This window comes from Drosophila santomea, chromosome 2R (assembly GCF_016746245.2).
Source record: "Drosophila santomea strain STO CAGO 1482 chromosome 2R, Prin_Dsan_1.1, whole genome shotgun sequence".
In the NCBI taxonomy this organism is placed as follows: Eukaryota; Metazoa; Arthropoda; class Insecta; order Diptera; family Drosophilidae; genus Drosophila; species Drosophila santomea.
Window position 1 is genome coordinate 11,961,381 of NC_053017.2, and position 14,764 is coordinate 11,976,144.

General features: G+C 46.2%; 2 protein-coding genes across 3 annotated transcripts; both read left to right on the top strand.

Annotated features, from left to right (window-relative positions):
- Positions 1 to 2,749: 2,749 nt before the first annotated feature.
- LOC120446011 (luciferin 4-monooxygenase) lies at positions 2,750 to 4,699 on the top strand. Of its 2 annotated transcripts, none has more exons than XM_039626763.1 (4): positions 2,750 to 3,186; positions 3,245 to 3,443; positions 3,507 to 3,626; positions 3,682 to 4,699. In XM_039626763.1, exons 1-4 carry the CDS (start codon positions 2,844 to 2,846, stop codon positions 4,658 to 4,660), a joined length of 1,641 nt encoding a protein of 546 aa, XP_039482697.1. In that variant the 5' UTR covers positions 2,750 to 2,843; the 3' UTR covers positions 4,661 to 4,699. The 2 variants fall into 2 exon arrangements, with proteins under 2 accessions (XP_039482697.1, XP_039482698.1); XM_039626764.1 differs by having other exon boundaries at positions 3,691 to 4,699.
- A 307-nt stretch (positions 4,700 to 5,006) lies between these two features.
- On the top strand, positions 5,007 to 6,907 carry LOC120446012 (luciferin 4-monooxygenase). Its single transcript, XM_039626765.1, has 4 exons — positions 5,007 to 5,357; positions 5,415 to 5,607; positions 5,669 to 5,791; positions 5,901 to 6,907. The coding sequence occupies exons 1-4, from the start codon at positions 5,012 to 5,014 to the stop codon at positions 6,874 to 6,876; spliced, it is 1,638 nt and encodes a 545-aa protein (XP_039482699.1). The 5' UTR covers positions 5,007 to 5,011; the 3' UTR covers positions 6,877 to 6,907.
- The last annotated feature ends 7,857 nt before the right edge of the window (positions 6,908 to 14,764 follow it).

Sequence of the window (14,764 nt, forward strand, 5' to 3'; positions counted from 1 at the left end):
GCCGCCCGCCCCTTGCTACTGGCACCGATTTGGGCCCACAGCGAAAGCGCTTTCGAATCGAGTGTGTAATTGGTTTTGTGGCCAGCACAAACACACACAAGCAGGCGACTTGGAAAGTGCAGTAAAATAGGACCTCCGTTTTCCAGGACATTCATTATGCATATGGGTGTGTGTGTGTTTGTCTTTGGACAAGTGTGAGTGTGCATGTGTGCAGACAAAAACACTTGAGAGCATCTATAAGGCGCTCTAATTAATTGTTAATGAGTCATTTGGACGGATTATTAGTGCTGTAACGATTTGTAATGACGCCTAAAACACATCTCTCACTTGTGAATTATTAAACGCCACGTTGCATAATTCCATATGAATTATTCAGGCTGTCCTCGAATCAGCTGTACTGCCGATTACCACCGTCAATATAATTTGCATACATCGAAACAAAAAGGGATTGTGAGATAATTCATTTAATTACATGCCTAATGACGTTCGTGTCGTGAGTTTAAAGATGCGACGTCTTAAACACTTAAATGATATTTGAATCTGTTATAAACATCTTAAACACTTAATTACAAACACATTCTTTGATGTTCTGCACAAGTTTGGATTTTGTTAAATTTTTAAAAATATATAAATTTCAATTGATGCGCTGACCAAAGGATTTTAATGATGTTCTTACCCTCAAGGATATCAAGTTTACTTCCTTTCCTTTCCAGCTCTGTTCATTTTGTTCCTTTCCTCAACTTTTACTCCTGATTCTTATCTGACTGTCAACACTTTTGCGGTAAATTAAATTAAATCATAATTTCAATTACCAGAAAATCGACCACAAAAGCGGCCAACGGTCATTACACTGGCCAAAAGAGCCCCCCCTTTTTTTTTCCAACCCACCCATCTGGCCATCCCGCTCAATTCATTAACACTTCAAAGTTTTCTGCCCCACTCAAAAGGGAATAGAAAGAGACGGGGCGATGTCGGGCGAAAGAGAGGGGGGCAGAGAAGAGAGCACGCAACAACACTCGAGGCGTTCGTTAATTTGTTAGATGAACAACAAGCTGCTGTCGCTTCTCTAAGGTTTTTGCGGGCAGACCTCCACTCCAAACATTTCCTACGGAAAAAATCTCACAGCCTCCGGGCAAACGGCAAACAATAAATAAGCGCAAAAGAGCAAGGGCTACTGTGCGAGTGGGATGGCGAGCTGTATGTACGTATATATAGAGCACACCACAACCGGAAGAAACTATTGTTCCGGAAAAGTATGCCCAGCTAGTTGCGGATGATGTTGGCGGCGCAAAAAAAGAAGGCAAAAAAAATGATTTCGCACAAACTTTTCTGTTTAGTCAATCATTTTAATTAAGTAATTTTTTTTCGCCTACTTGTCGTAAAAGTTTTAATAGACGGCCCAGCGCAATGGAGTCTCTCTTCAGAAGAAAAAAAACTCGTAACTGCATTTTGCGGTTAATTATAATGTTGGGCCTGATTACATTTGCCAAGTCTCTAGTTCCCCCGGCTGGTGACTTTCAGTTAATTGCCGAGATTTGAAGTTAGTTAAATGTGGACCAAGTTGCTGGCGCCCAGAATAGCCCTGTTTTGCTCCCAAGACGAGTTTAGGTCATGAAAAGGCCATAAAAAAGTTTCACGAAACTTTTATTGGCCGCTGATCAGACTGCGCCACCACTTTTGCACCTCTTCAGCCAGCGCTGGTTTGTTGCACATTTCTGCCGGCCGTGTAATTAATTTAGTTTATTCTTGAATCACAAGAATTTAAGTGAAATCAATGAATCCAGCTTCAGCTGCGGCAGAAGAAATCCGAGTTTTTCACTCAGCCACGGCCAACTATCTGCAACGCCCCGGAACTTCCGTTCGCCGATGCTCGGGAAACTTTTAGTCCCGGCCACGAATCGAAGTTTAAGCCACCATCCACCTCCCATCCAGGTGGATGCACCTTGCATGTTAAGTGCCGCCCACCATCGCCCATTTGTCCTGCAGGCATACGCTTGATTTCCTAACTAAGCACGCAAATGAAGCGTGTGCCCATCAAGGATGCGACTCCATCTCTCTGCGGTTGCACATGGCAGTTATACGAGTACGGCTGCGATGCGTATACGTATGTATGTATGTATGTATATATCCACCTGGCCAGACGGACCGATGCAACAAGAAGGAGCAGGAATCGTGGCACGTGGAGACAACCGCAGAGCAGCGGCAAGGATATCGGAAATGGAGCTGGAGCAGTCAGGGAGCAGAGAGGGGCCAAAGTGAACGGAGCTCAAGCCGTGTTTAATCGTGGAAACTATGCAATTGCCGTGGACTGGGTCCCAGCTGGCACAGTGGTTGGAAACTAAACCAAAATCGAATGAATCCAGAAGACTGAGGATCCTGTCCATTACCTGAAATAAACAGAATGTTCAAATGATTCAGGATATTATTTACTCTTAGCCGTATCTACTCATATCCACTTGCAAATCCATTTGTTCGAAAGCAGGAATGGCTGACCAAGACATCCTTTTGGGAGCAAATCTGGACCAAGAGTTGCGCCCAAACTTACCTGATAATTTGGCAGCGCCAGTCGTCGGCAAAGTTCATTAAAAGCGCTGCCCATAGAAGTGGGTAGAAGGCATGTGTGTATGTGGGTATGAGGGTATGGAGAACGTGTTGAACTAATTAGCAGATCGAACATCTAGTTCTAGCACCTCCCCAGTGCCCGACTGTATATATAGGCCAGGCCACTCTCGCCGAAACTCAGTTGCTGTGTACGGAAGTTGTGTTTTGTCCAATCGAACGGCTGAAAGGAATCGAAAAATCCACAATCCCGAATCCAGAACACAGAACACAGAGAGTGCCAAATGGCGGCCACCAAGTACGACAGCTTCGAGAAGATATGGTCTGGGCCAAAGGACAAGGAGTACTACGGTCCGGATATGACGCTGGGCGAAGTGGCACTGATCATTCTGCGTCTGTACTCGGACAAGGTGATGCAGGTCCATGATCCCACGGGCGAGGTGCTCACTGGTGGTCAGTTGCTGGAGCAGAGTCGTCGGTTGGCCCACGCCTTTCAGCGCTTGAAGCTGCAACGCGGCGATGTGGTCGGCATTTCGGCCAAGAACACCACCTATCTTACGGAAGTGGTCATCGCAGCCCTGCTGAATGGAACGCCCATCAATCCACTGCATCCGGACTTTGATGCCGGTAGTAAAAACCAGATATATGTTTATATAACTTGCACAACGTTCAACTTCATACGCAGAGACCACGGCCTACATGTTCGAGATCACAAAGCCCAAGGTGATCTTCTGCGACCTGGACAACTACCAGACCTTGAGCGCGGTCAAAAGCAGCATCAAGTTCAAGACGGAGATCATTCTGCTCACTGGAACTCTGCCCGGAGTGCGTAACATTCGGGATCTGCTTGCAGATGGCTGCACTGGATACGATGAGAAAACGCTGTAGGTAGACCATAAACCCGAAGTTCACAATATGAACCCCTTAAGCTAGTTCTGATCCTGCAGCTTTGCCTGCCCGCATTTGAGTGGCGATGATACGGCCTTCATCATCACCTCCTCGGGTGTAACCGGTTTGCCAAAGGGCGTAACCCGTTCGCATCGCAGTTTGCTGAACAGCGCCAAAATGTGAGTAGAATGTGGCGATGGCTCTTAAAGATGATAAATATGACCCCTAATGGAGATTGAACAGCCCTCAGCTCTTCACCTCGGATACAGTTCTGTTCTGCTTCAGTCCGCTCTACTGGATCAGCTGCATCTTCACCCTGCTCGCTTCGCTGGTCAATGGATGTCGCAGGATCATCACCAATCGTCCCTTCAGCGTGGAGTACTTCGCTGATCTCGTGGAGCGACACCAGGTCAGCTTCGTGCTCACAGTGCCCCACCACATGGCACTGCTGGCCAAGAGTCCGGAGAGACAGGAGCTGGCCGCCAAGATGGAGTCCGTCAAGTCCTTCGTGTGCAGTGGCTCAAAGGTTCCGCTGGCCATCTGGCGGCAATTGTACGAGCTACTGGGTGCGAACAGATTTTCCGTGCTCTACGGCCTCACCGAGACCGGCGGAATTTCCAAGAATGTCGGTGGTCCACTGGGCAGCGAGGGCAAGTTGCTGCGCAATGTCCAGGTGCGTCTGGTGGACCCACACGGCCAATCCTTGGGTCCCAACCAGACGGGCCAGATCCTGGTGCGGCTCAACCTTCGCTGGGGCGGCTACTATCACAATCCGCAGGAGACCCAGGTGACCGTCACGCCCGATGGCAAGTGGCTGCTGACCGGCGATCATGGATACTTTGACGACGAGGGATGCCTGCACTACCAGTCCCGTGACACGGATGTCTTCAAGTGCAATCACTTCCCCATTTATCCCAAGCAGATCGAGGACGTTATTCTCCATCTGCCCGGAGTCCAGGAAGTGGCTGTCTTCGGAATACCAGACGAGGTGTCCACCAATATCACAGCCTGCGCCGTCGTCCGTGAGGAGAATGAGCTGGGTGGCCAGCTAACCGAGGCGGATGTCAAGGGAGTTGTGGCGGAACATCTCAGCGATGCCTTCCACATCCGCGGCGGAGTCTTCTTTGTGGACAGTCTGCCAAAGACGCAGAACAGTAAGGTGCAGCGCAGGAAAATCTGGTCGCAGTTGAGTGAGGCAACCACCCATCTGTGACTTAAGATTAATGCTAAATATAATCAAATATAATCAGTTGCTTTTAATCGTGTTTCATAAATATAAACACAGTGAATCATCCGAAGAACAGTCCAAGAAATTAAAAAGTTTCCATGTCTGCTGGACTGCTGCACTGCTTTTGATTAGTTTTGATTAGTTTTGATTAGCGGGATACAGAAGCGGGTCCGAGATGTCAATGAGTAAATCAGCATCTATTTTAGTTGACACTGGCGACAAGCATCGATGTCTTGTCGTGTCCGACTAATTAGCAGCTCTACTTTGTTTTCCGTACTCCCGGTGCCATATAAAACCCAAATGAGGCGCAATAAAGCACTTATTGGATCGCCAGCCATGAGCTGTGAGGTGCACTACGATGCCGCATCGCGAACTTGGTTCGGACCGCGTGGCAAGGACTTCTACGGTCCGGAGATGACCCTGGGCGAGGTCATCATGCGCGTGCTGCAGATCAACGCCGATCAGGTGATGCAGACCTGCGATCCCACGGGTCAGGAGCTCACCGGTGCCCAGCTGGCTCAGCTCAGTGCCCGCATCGCACAGGCCTTCAAGAGATTGGGTCTGCGGAGGGGCGATGTCGTCGGAATATCGGCCAATAACTCCACGTATCTGACCAGTGTTATAATTGCGGCTCTGCTCCGCGGCATTCCCATCAATCCACTGCATCCGGAGTTTACTGAAGGTAAGTCTAGGACGATAGAAGGTACTTGCATTATCGGGATCTTTTATTTTCTTTCAGAGACTGTCAAATACATGTATGACATCACCGAGCCGAAGGTGATCTTCTGCGATGTAGAGAACTACCACATTATAAAGTCGGTCAATGGGAAGTTGAAAAATCCCGCCAATATTTATCTGGTTAATGGAAAATTGGAGGGAGTGCTGGATATCAGCGTGCTGCTAAATGATGATGATTGCATTACAGCAGCTGCGTAAGTTTCTCTATATTTCGAAATTAATTAATTAAATCTAATTGCTGTTTCCTTATTTTAGGTACGTACCTTGCCCAAAGTTACATGGCGATCACACGGCATTCATTGTGTGCTCCTCGGGAACTACGGGAATGCCAAAGGGCGTCACCCGATCCCATCGCAGTTTACTCTGTAATTGTAAAAAGTAAGCAAAATATTATAGCTGATTTCGAATATTTTATATCTTCACACTCCAATGAATGCTGCTCCGATTAGGTTATCTATTTAATCATTATTAATACCTCTCATTACAGTCCGAACACCTACACCAGGGATAGCGTGCTGCTGTCGTTCAGTCCCCTCTACTGGATATCGGGAACCATCATTCTGCTGGCCTCCCTCCTCAACGGCTGTCGTCGGATAATCACCAATCGGCCATATAGTGTGGAGTACCTCCTCCAACTGGTGGCTAGTCACAAGGTGACCTTCCTGTTCCTGGCCTCCCATCAGATTGCGCTGCTCTCGAAATACGACAGTGATGTGATGGAGCTGAGGGCCCAGCTCCAGTCCATACGGGTACTGATTGGAGCTGGATCCAAAGTGTGCAAGGCGGTGTCTCGCAGGATGTACGAGTTAATTGGTAACCAGAGATTCGTAGTGGGCTACGGACTGTCGGAGATGGGTGGACTGAGCAAGAATGTGGGTGGACCGGTGGGTTGCGAGGGCAAGGTCATGCGGAATGTGGAGTTGAGGGTGCTGGACAAACTGAAGATGCCACTCGGCATCAATGAAGTGGGCATCATCTACGCCCGCTTGCGGTTCAAGTGGGAGGGTTACTACCGAAACCCGGAGGCCACGAGAAGAGCACTCAGCTCCGACGGAATGTGGTTCCGCACTGGTGATATCGGTTACCTGGACAGCGAGGGCTACCTGTACATCCAGACCCGTGACACCGATGTCTTCAAGTTCAACAACTTCCAGATCTATCCCGAGCAGATCGAGGAGTTCATCCTGCGGTTGCCCGGCGTGAGTGAAGCCTGTGTCTTCGGCATACCCGACGAAGTGGCCACCAATCTCACTGCCTGCGCCGTGGTTCGTACCAAGAGTCCGGAGGGGGAGCGCCTTACGGCGGATCACATCCGGAACATCGTAGAGCGCCACTTGAGCGGAGCCTACCACATTCGTGGAGGTGTCTATTTCATCGACAGCCTGCCAAAGACACCCAATGATAAGCTGCAGAGACGAAAGGTCCTGGGTCTTGTACAGCAGCTCGAAGTTGAAGCTGAATAAAATATAGTTACCACATATAATATTTAACCTTTAAAAGCATTCGATATTTGTTTGCATTTTCTAGATTGCTGATTTTTCAAAAGCAAAATACTGCACCATCAACATCAATCCACTGTGCTTGCTTTGGGGCTGCTGGCTAACTAATGTCGGCAACTCAATGAATTCCAATCGAGATTCAAATTGTAAAAGCCCTGTCTGAAAGGCTTTCAAGGATGGGGTCTTCGACTTGGACACTACCGGTAGATTGGGGGAGGTAGTGGGTCCCATTGGCAATGCCAATGACAAGCAATTTGTTATTTGTGGCACCCCTGCGGCTGCGACTCCAGTTGCAGGGGCGTAAAAACATCGACTCGGCCAGATATTCAACATAAAATGAATTGAAAAATTAAAATTGCAATATGCATGGGGCATTGGACAGTGGGCAATGGGCAGTGGGCAGTGCGGTGATGGGGTGACGGGGGACAAAACATACATATTTTATTGGTTTCTGTTTCTGTTTGGGGTTTTTAGGACTTTTGGATTCGAAGCCAGTCTGCACATATTCGACATTTGACAAATTCCGAATTGAAATGCTCGACAAAACACGATTCAATTTGCCTTTGCCCCATCCACACAAGTTGCTGGGGCAGCTAAGCCCTGTAGCCACATGGTCCTGTCGGATCGGATCGGTTTGGATCGGGTGGGTTTTGGCCGCCTGGTTCGGATACTCATTCCGTATCCGTATCTGAATCCGGGTCCGAGTCCGAGTCCGAGTCTGTGGCCGTCTGCATCCTGCAACTAATGCGGATTATCCCGGGGCTTTGCAAACTGCACCCAAGGTGTAAATTTGTGTGCCAGGGATTTGCATGACCAACGAATAACTGAATGAATCAAGGCATGAGTAAGTCGGTGAGTGAATGAATGGGTAAGTAAGTGAATGGACGCGCTAAGGGCAAGTGAGTTGCTTAACAATTTCCGTTTAGGGGATAAAGCAAAGGAGGTCAGCAGGCCTTCTTCTTCTAAGCCTCTTTCGTTTCCTGATTTCGAAGGATTCGGTTCTTCTGGAATTCCTCAAGCCACACGTAACTAGAAACTAAACGATTTACATAAATTAAGTGCAGTACTCCAGTTGTGTATCCCATTTGACAATTTAAAAAGTGGAAAAAGATTAGCTTGTATAAATCTATCAGTTGACAGAAGGAAGTAGTGTTGAATGCGAAATGTTTTTCCTTGAATTGTACTGTCTCATGCGAAGGTATGCAGACAAATTGAACCCATTTAAGAGCACCAACAATTTCAATGACAATTGTTAGGCAACTGCAACCGCAGTGGCGAGTGCATTTAAGCATCTGGTAAACATGGCAAAATGTGCACTGTAAAATATGCTGCGCATTTTATTTGCCATTTGCACTTGGCAAACATTGCGATGAAACAAAAAGCTTTAAATTTTCATCAAGGAAACGCGCAGCATATGGAAATATATTCAAACAGCAGCAACCACATAGCAAACAATAAAACTGTACAGAAAGTGCAACAATACCAGCACTGAACCCACTCCAACTGACCCAACTCGGAATTTAGATAAGTTTCGTTTCCTTTCCACGCTGGCTGGTAATCAAACAAACATTTTCGGTGCTGGCCAGGGTGGATCTACGAAAAGGGCGAGCCACGCTCACGGGATATCCCGCATATGTCCTGCGCCACGGAACATGTCCTGTGCCTCGATCGCCGAACTCTGGCACATAGCACATCTGCCGTGCGTTGATTTCGCCTCCTCGAAGGGGTGGAAATGCTGGCTCATACGATATGTGCAGCTCATAGTGGTGGCAACTATTGGTGGCACACAGCAGTTGGGCAAAAGGGCCGTTACTTTCGCTGCCACTCACTGCGCACCTGGACTTTGGGCGTTGGGAAATCGAGTGGCACACAAGCCCTTATTTCACTGCAAATGAAATTAAAAACTTGTTTTTTATCATGTCGATTGGATGGTGTGATAACAATGCATTTCCGAACAATTACAATTGATTAACGCACAAGAACTTGACTGTGTATATGAATATGCATATGTTCGATGGCACATTTCCATTCTTAGAGAACTCTAAAAGGCAACTTCAATGTTTTAAAGCTGCTTAGATACACTGAAACGCATCTCACACCTCCTACGTTGCGCCTGACACGTGTAACAGCGCCTATGGAAACCACAGTAGGTGTGCTGGGGATATGGGTGGATGCACTGCAAATGCTCTGCGGTGGGGTAATACTTAATAAAGTTAGCACAGCTCTGGGCTCCTCACTCAGGGGCCACATTCAAATCAACCTCGGGTCCATGCAATTTTTATGCCCCGCCTCCCCCAAGAGCCACTAGCACCACCCACATCCCAGAGATGGGTCTACACGTGCATCTGACTTGTGGTCGCTCGCCGGGCAGGATTCCCCAAAGTCCGAGTGGTCCAAGTGTGGGCTGCGTCGTCCTGCCGCCGCTGGTCAGGGACATCCGTGTCCGTGTTTGTCGGTTAATAAAATGTGTGTGTTTTGTTGCCTTGCGGTTGCCTATGCCTATGCCCCTGCCACGCCCACACTGCGCATACATTAACCGCCCCTTTGTGGAGCATTCTTATGCGATTTCCCGGTGCCTGCCGCTTTTATCTGCTCAATGCGATGGAGCGTGCCACGGCTGCCAATGGGGCATAAATTCTTGATTTCACGCAGTTTTGATTGATGGCAGAGGATGTGTGAAAAGTACCCCCCACACAGCAAGAAAATTATGAAATGGTCATTTTTTGAATAAAATATCAATAAATAATTGTAGATTACAAATGAGTAATATTGTGGTGCCTTAATGAGGTAATATATTTGTGAAATATTTTAAAATATTCACTTGCGATTGTTAAAAAGTTTTCTCTGCATTTGTGGAGAGCAAATAAAAGATGCTGGCTCGGAAGTTGAGGGCTTTGACAAGGCTCTTGAAAATCCCCGAAAACGGCAAAAACACATAATATTACAATCGGATTCGATGCGAAAGCTGCGGGCCCCAAAAGATAAACACGAAACTTATCCTCACACAATAGAATCAAAAATTGTGTGTGTTGCTGTGACAAAAGTAGACTTGATAAGCTTTTGAATGGAAAAGGTGCATCCCAAAGTATTTAATACGCGTTCACATCCTGGATTAGATAAGCCAAAGAAAAGATTTGCGAAAATGTAAGAATGCTGTATGAATACTGAACTGGAAATGCTCTACAAATAAAACGAAGTCGTTTACATCATTAAAAATTATTAAATTAGTATTTAGCACACTTATTGCTTGATAATACAAATAAAGTTCGGGCATTTTCTGTAATAAATATTTAAATATCGACTTCATAGAACTGAAGTTGGTGGTGTCCGGAATTTCCTTACTAATGATTTCTTCGGCCGGCCGACGTGAGGATCTGCAGCTGTTGGGCTGGCTTTAATTTCCTTGGGACGGACAGGAAGCCCACAAGCGGAAAACTTTCTTGGCCTGAATGGTAGTTGGGAAAAAGGACGCGTGTCCTAACGCCTGCCAGCCGTCTGTCTGGCCACGCTTCGCGGCGCCTACGCAGGACATGGCAGGCGGAGGGGTGGGATCCTCGGGAATAGGTGCCAGGATAAGGGTTGGCCGTGGTAGGTCCTTGGTCCTTGCTCCTTTGGGGGTGGAGTGGAGGAGCGGAGGTCTTGGCACACGCCGCTGGCGTCTCAGTTGAGCGCTTCTTGGTCAGGGCCCACTGAATAATAGTTCACTTTTCATCGCAGATAGGGAAATGTATAAATAAGCATTCACGAACAGCAGATCCTGCAGCCCCTTTTCCCATTTGCCCCTCGGCCACCAGTTTATTCTCTCCTGCTGTATGGATTATAATTTGTGAAGACACGCAATCGCAAGCCCACAAACGCCCACGTTTGGACCTAAACTTTACACGATAAAAAATAAATATGCATCAATTTAAGCTAAGCATGCATTTAAAAAATAACTAACAAATTATTGGTATTTTGTGATAATTAATGAATTGAATAATAGTTAATAATAGCTACTCTTAGTTAAAATTGAGGGTCAATTTTTCGCAAATTTTTTGATTGAGGCCAAGTTATGGCGAAAACGCCGATTAAAAATTAAAAAAAATTTAAAAAAAAATCGATTTTTTGATAAAAAAATAATCCGTTATTTTTCGACAGCAGTAAAAATAGTTGTCCAAAAATGGAATGCCATACGTCGTTGAATTCGTAACAAAATTTCCTATCCACACGTGCTCAAAAAGGGAAAATTAACTCCTGCAATTCTATTTCCTGTGTAAAAGGAAAATTCATCATTAAATTACGTCTGAGAAGAAAAATATGAGGAAGAAGCCGCCGCAGCAGAAAATGTTGGGGAAATCATTTATCCTGCCGTGGACCAAGGCTGTTGAAAGAAGCGAAATTTTCATAGAACACTCCTTATTGCTTCCATGTTTGTCTTGCAATGTGAGGCAAAAAACAAACGCCCCACGCCACGCCCACCAATTCCGGACGCAGCCTAGTTCATTTGCTCGCAGAAAAATAAGCTTGCCTCCGCTGTATTCGTATTTAAGCAAATATTTAACATGCTCCACAGCCCTGCGATGCAGCACGGCAAATGTTGAAAGCTTAAAGCGTAAATCAATATTTGTCACAGCAAATGGGGAGCCCATCGCATCCAGTGGGGCTCTTAATCGCATACGGGAATGTAGCGGACTTAAAAACATCAGAATGTGAAATGTGAAGAAAAAGGGGGTTTTGGAGCTGCCTGATAAGATGGGCCAGGTGGAGTTCGAGTTGGGCAAACAATCGGAGCCGGCTGATAAGGCATTATATATGGCCCTCGAAGCGTTACAAATGAACTCCTCAAACAAATATTTAAGGTATGCACAACCATTCGGTCTTAAACCCTATTCTCCATTTTCCATTCATTTTTATTTGCCAGCAACAAACATATTTTTTCATCGCGAGGAGCAACGCGGCGAAAAAGGATTGCATTTTTATTGCAGTCTGCATAAAAGAGAAGAACGTGGGAAACCAGTTTTTTCCCTATTTAATCTATAATAACTTTCTGATTGCGATGACTCGCCACGGTAGAAAGTAAAATAAAAGGGCATAAAACGTGTGCACAACTTTAATTCATTTTCACCCAATCAAAATTACATTTTCATTACTAGTAACACCATCGGTGTCGATTTCCTTTTTTTTGTATGTTCATCTATCGGTTTTAAACTGCTGGAAAAGAGTATTTTGTAGATAACTTTTTATGCATGTAATAGGTTAGTGTAAACTAAAAAATATAATGGCCAATCGACCAATAAACTGTTGACCAACAAAAATGCAATTCCTCGCTTTCTGTTTTTAAGCAGGAAATGAAATATAATAGTTTAACAACTCTTTTATGCCATTTCTATACAAGCTTTGCGAAAAAATGTGAAGACTTTATTGGCAATGTCATACTTTATAGTTATATTATTTTGTTAAAATTTATTAGGCAAGCAATTGAGACTTCCTACATTTTATTACGCATGATTATAGAGTGTCTTTTTTCTACGAAAACACACCATTTTTGAAGTCCCGATGTAAGACACTTGTAAAGCGTTGACTACTGCTGCACTTAAGCTGGTTTGGCATCAGAGCATCTAAATTACATGGCCCACTGGCTGGCTAGCTGGCCAGATCCTGGCTTATATCCGTTGGATATCTGGCCATCTGGTTGGACTTGCTCAGTGCTGCAGCTACATTCAATTAATTTTACACGATGTAGCGAAAATCCAGCCCAGTAACATGAAAGAATATCCAGGGGGCGGCGGTCGCTTGGAACGGGGAGCTAACGATAATTTTCCAACAGAAAGGACGAGAGCGGCAGGATGTCAGTGGAGCAGGAGATGGGAGGGAGTATGAAGTTTAAAGCAAAAACTACGTTGTAATAACATTTTAACGATATTAGCACGAAAAATGTGGCCCGGCATACAAAAGCGGAAAGTGGAAAGCTTAACGATGCTAAACGAGTGCAGTCTGTGCGTGTGTGTGTGTGTGTGTGTGAGTGAGTGAGTGCGAAAGAGGGGGCCAGATAGAGCGAGAGAGAGAGGCCAAAGGATGCGACACTCACACTCACACACATGTAAAGCGAAGGCTGTTAGCTTCGCTTTTGCGGCTGCCAAAGAAATCTGCAGCGCAAATTGTTCAAATATTTTGGCTTTGCCACGCACACAAGCACATCCAGTCCCGCCCCCTCAGCCCCTCAACCCCCCAGCCCTTTACCGCCGCCCAAGCCCCCCAAACCCCCCTGGTTGTCCCTTTTCTTTTCGCTGCTGGACCGAACAACAGAAGGAATGGGGTTGCGGGGTGTAAACATTGTTCAAATGCAGCGAGTTGTTACATAATCCACGCTGCCTCCAAAAACATATGTTATTGCACAGAACGCGCTTCGCTCTGACCCCCGTCCCCTAAAGCCCCCTCCCCTCCACAATCTCCACAATCTCCCCACTGCCCCACTCCCCCTTCCACCAGCAAGCAGCCACATAATGGCAAAGTGAAAAGAGTTTTGCTTTCGGCGGCCTTCTTAAAGCGCCAACTCGCGCGCTGCCAGGGTATTACATGCCACAGCATAAGTCCATTTATACACTTAAAAATAGAGGGGGTGCTAAAAATACTTTTTAAATCGGTTCCCATTTTAAATTGTATTTAAATAAAAAGTTTTTGTTTAGCCATTTACAGAACTATAGCCACTTGTTAGTCAAATTTTCTGCTTTACTTCACATTCACATACTTCAAAATCTGACTTTCTTAAGTGTTCGCCGCCGCCCAGCGTCGCCTCCCCCTTTCCCCGCCTCCCCCCTTTCATCCTTTCACCGCCACGCACCCACAACATCTCTATCTCTTTCGCCACATAGCCATCTCACTTACTCATTCGGGATGCGTGCGCCCTAGCTTATGCAATGTTTTTTCGCTTGTTTTGCGGCACTGTCAACAGTTTTATTCCTTCCACCCCGCTGTATCCTTCCACTTTTCGCGGTCTTCCATTCTTTTGGCTTGTTAATATAAGGCAGGCGCCATCGCCGCATTGTTGTTCTTGCAGATAGGCCAGCTCCGCTCTGTTGGCCAACACTTATAAATTGTGTGATTTACCCCCAGCGCCAGTTTAAACAACAATGTGCGTCAAGTGAAGCATGTGCATGAGTGCGAGTCCTTCGTCCTGAGAGTGCCAGTGTGTGTGTGTGTGTGTTTGTGTGTATGTGAGGCGTTAAAACAAAAGTCAACAAAGCCGCTCCTCCACTGTCTGTGTGTGCGTGTAAGCTACTAAAATAGTAAATTATGAGAGTGCACACAAGGGCAGCCGCAGCCGCAGCAGCTGCAGCAAGAACAACAACCACAGCGAGCGGCCAGGATGCATCCACCGCTCAAGACAAACACAAGCGAGTTGCATACTTACGTGGGCGCCAAGTGCCTTTGAACTTTGCCCTCAGCATTGGCTATGACTTAATAAGCAGCCCACTCGCGGGCAAGGACATCCATGGCAATCCCACAGATGGCAAAAGCAGAGGAGAATCAAGCTCTTTCAGCAGAGATCTTGTTAAAAAGCTGAAAACTTAAAGGCCAAGCAATAAGGTTATTAGGCTGTTAAGCAAGTACTTGGATCCCTACTTTAAATCGAAGAAATCACACTAGACTTGGAAATTTTATACATTCAAAGTACTTCTCAAAGTACTAACCATTCAACGCCAAGTTGAAGCAAAGAACTTAAAATCATATGTACTAACGCCTTGATATTTACCAGCTTACAGACCCTCCGCCATTCAAAGTTGAATCAGACGAATTAGCTAATGTTTGTTTGGTGCCAAGTCTTTGAAAAGGCTTTGACCACGCTCTCAATAGAACCGCAGCAAACAGCAGC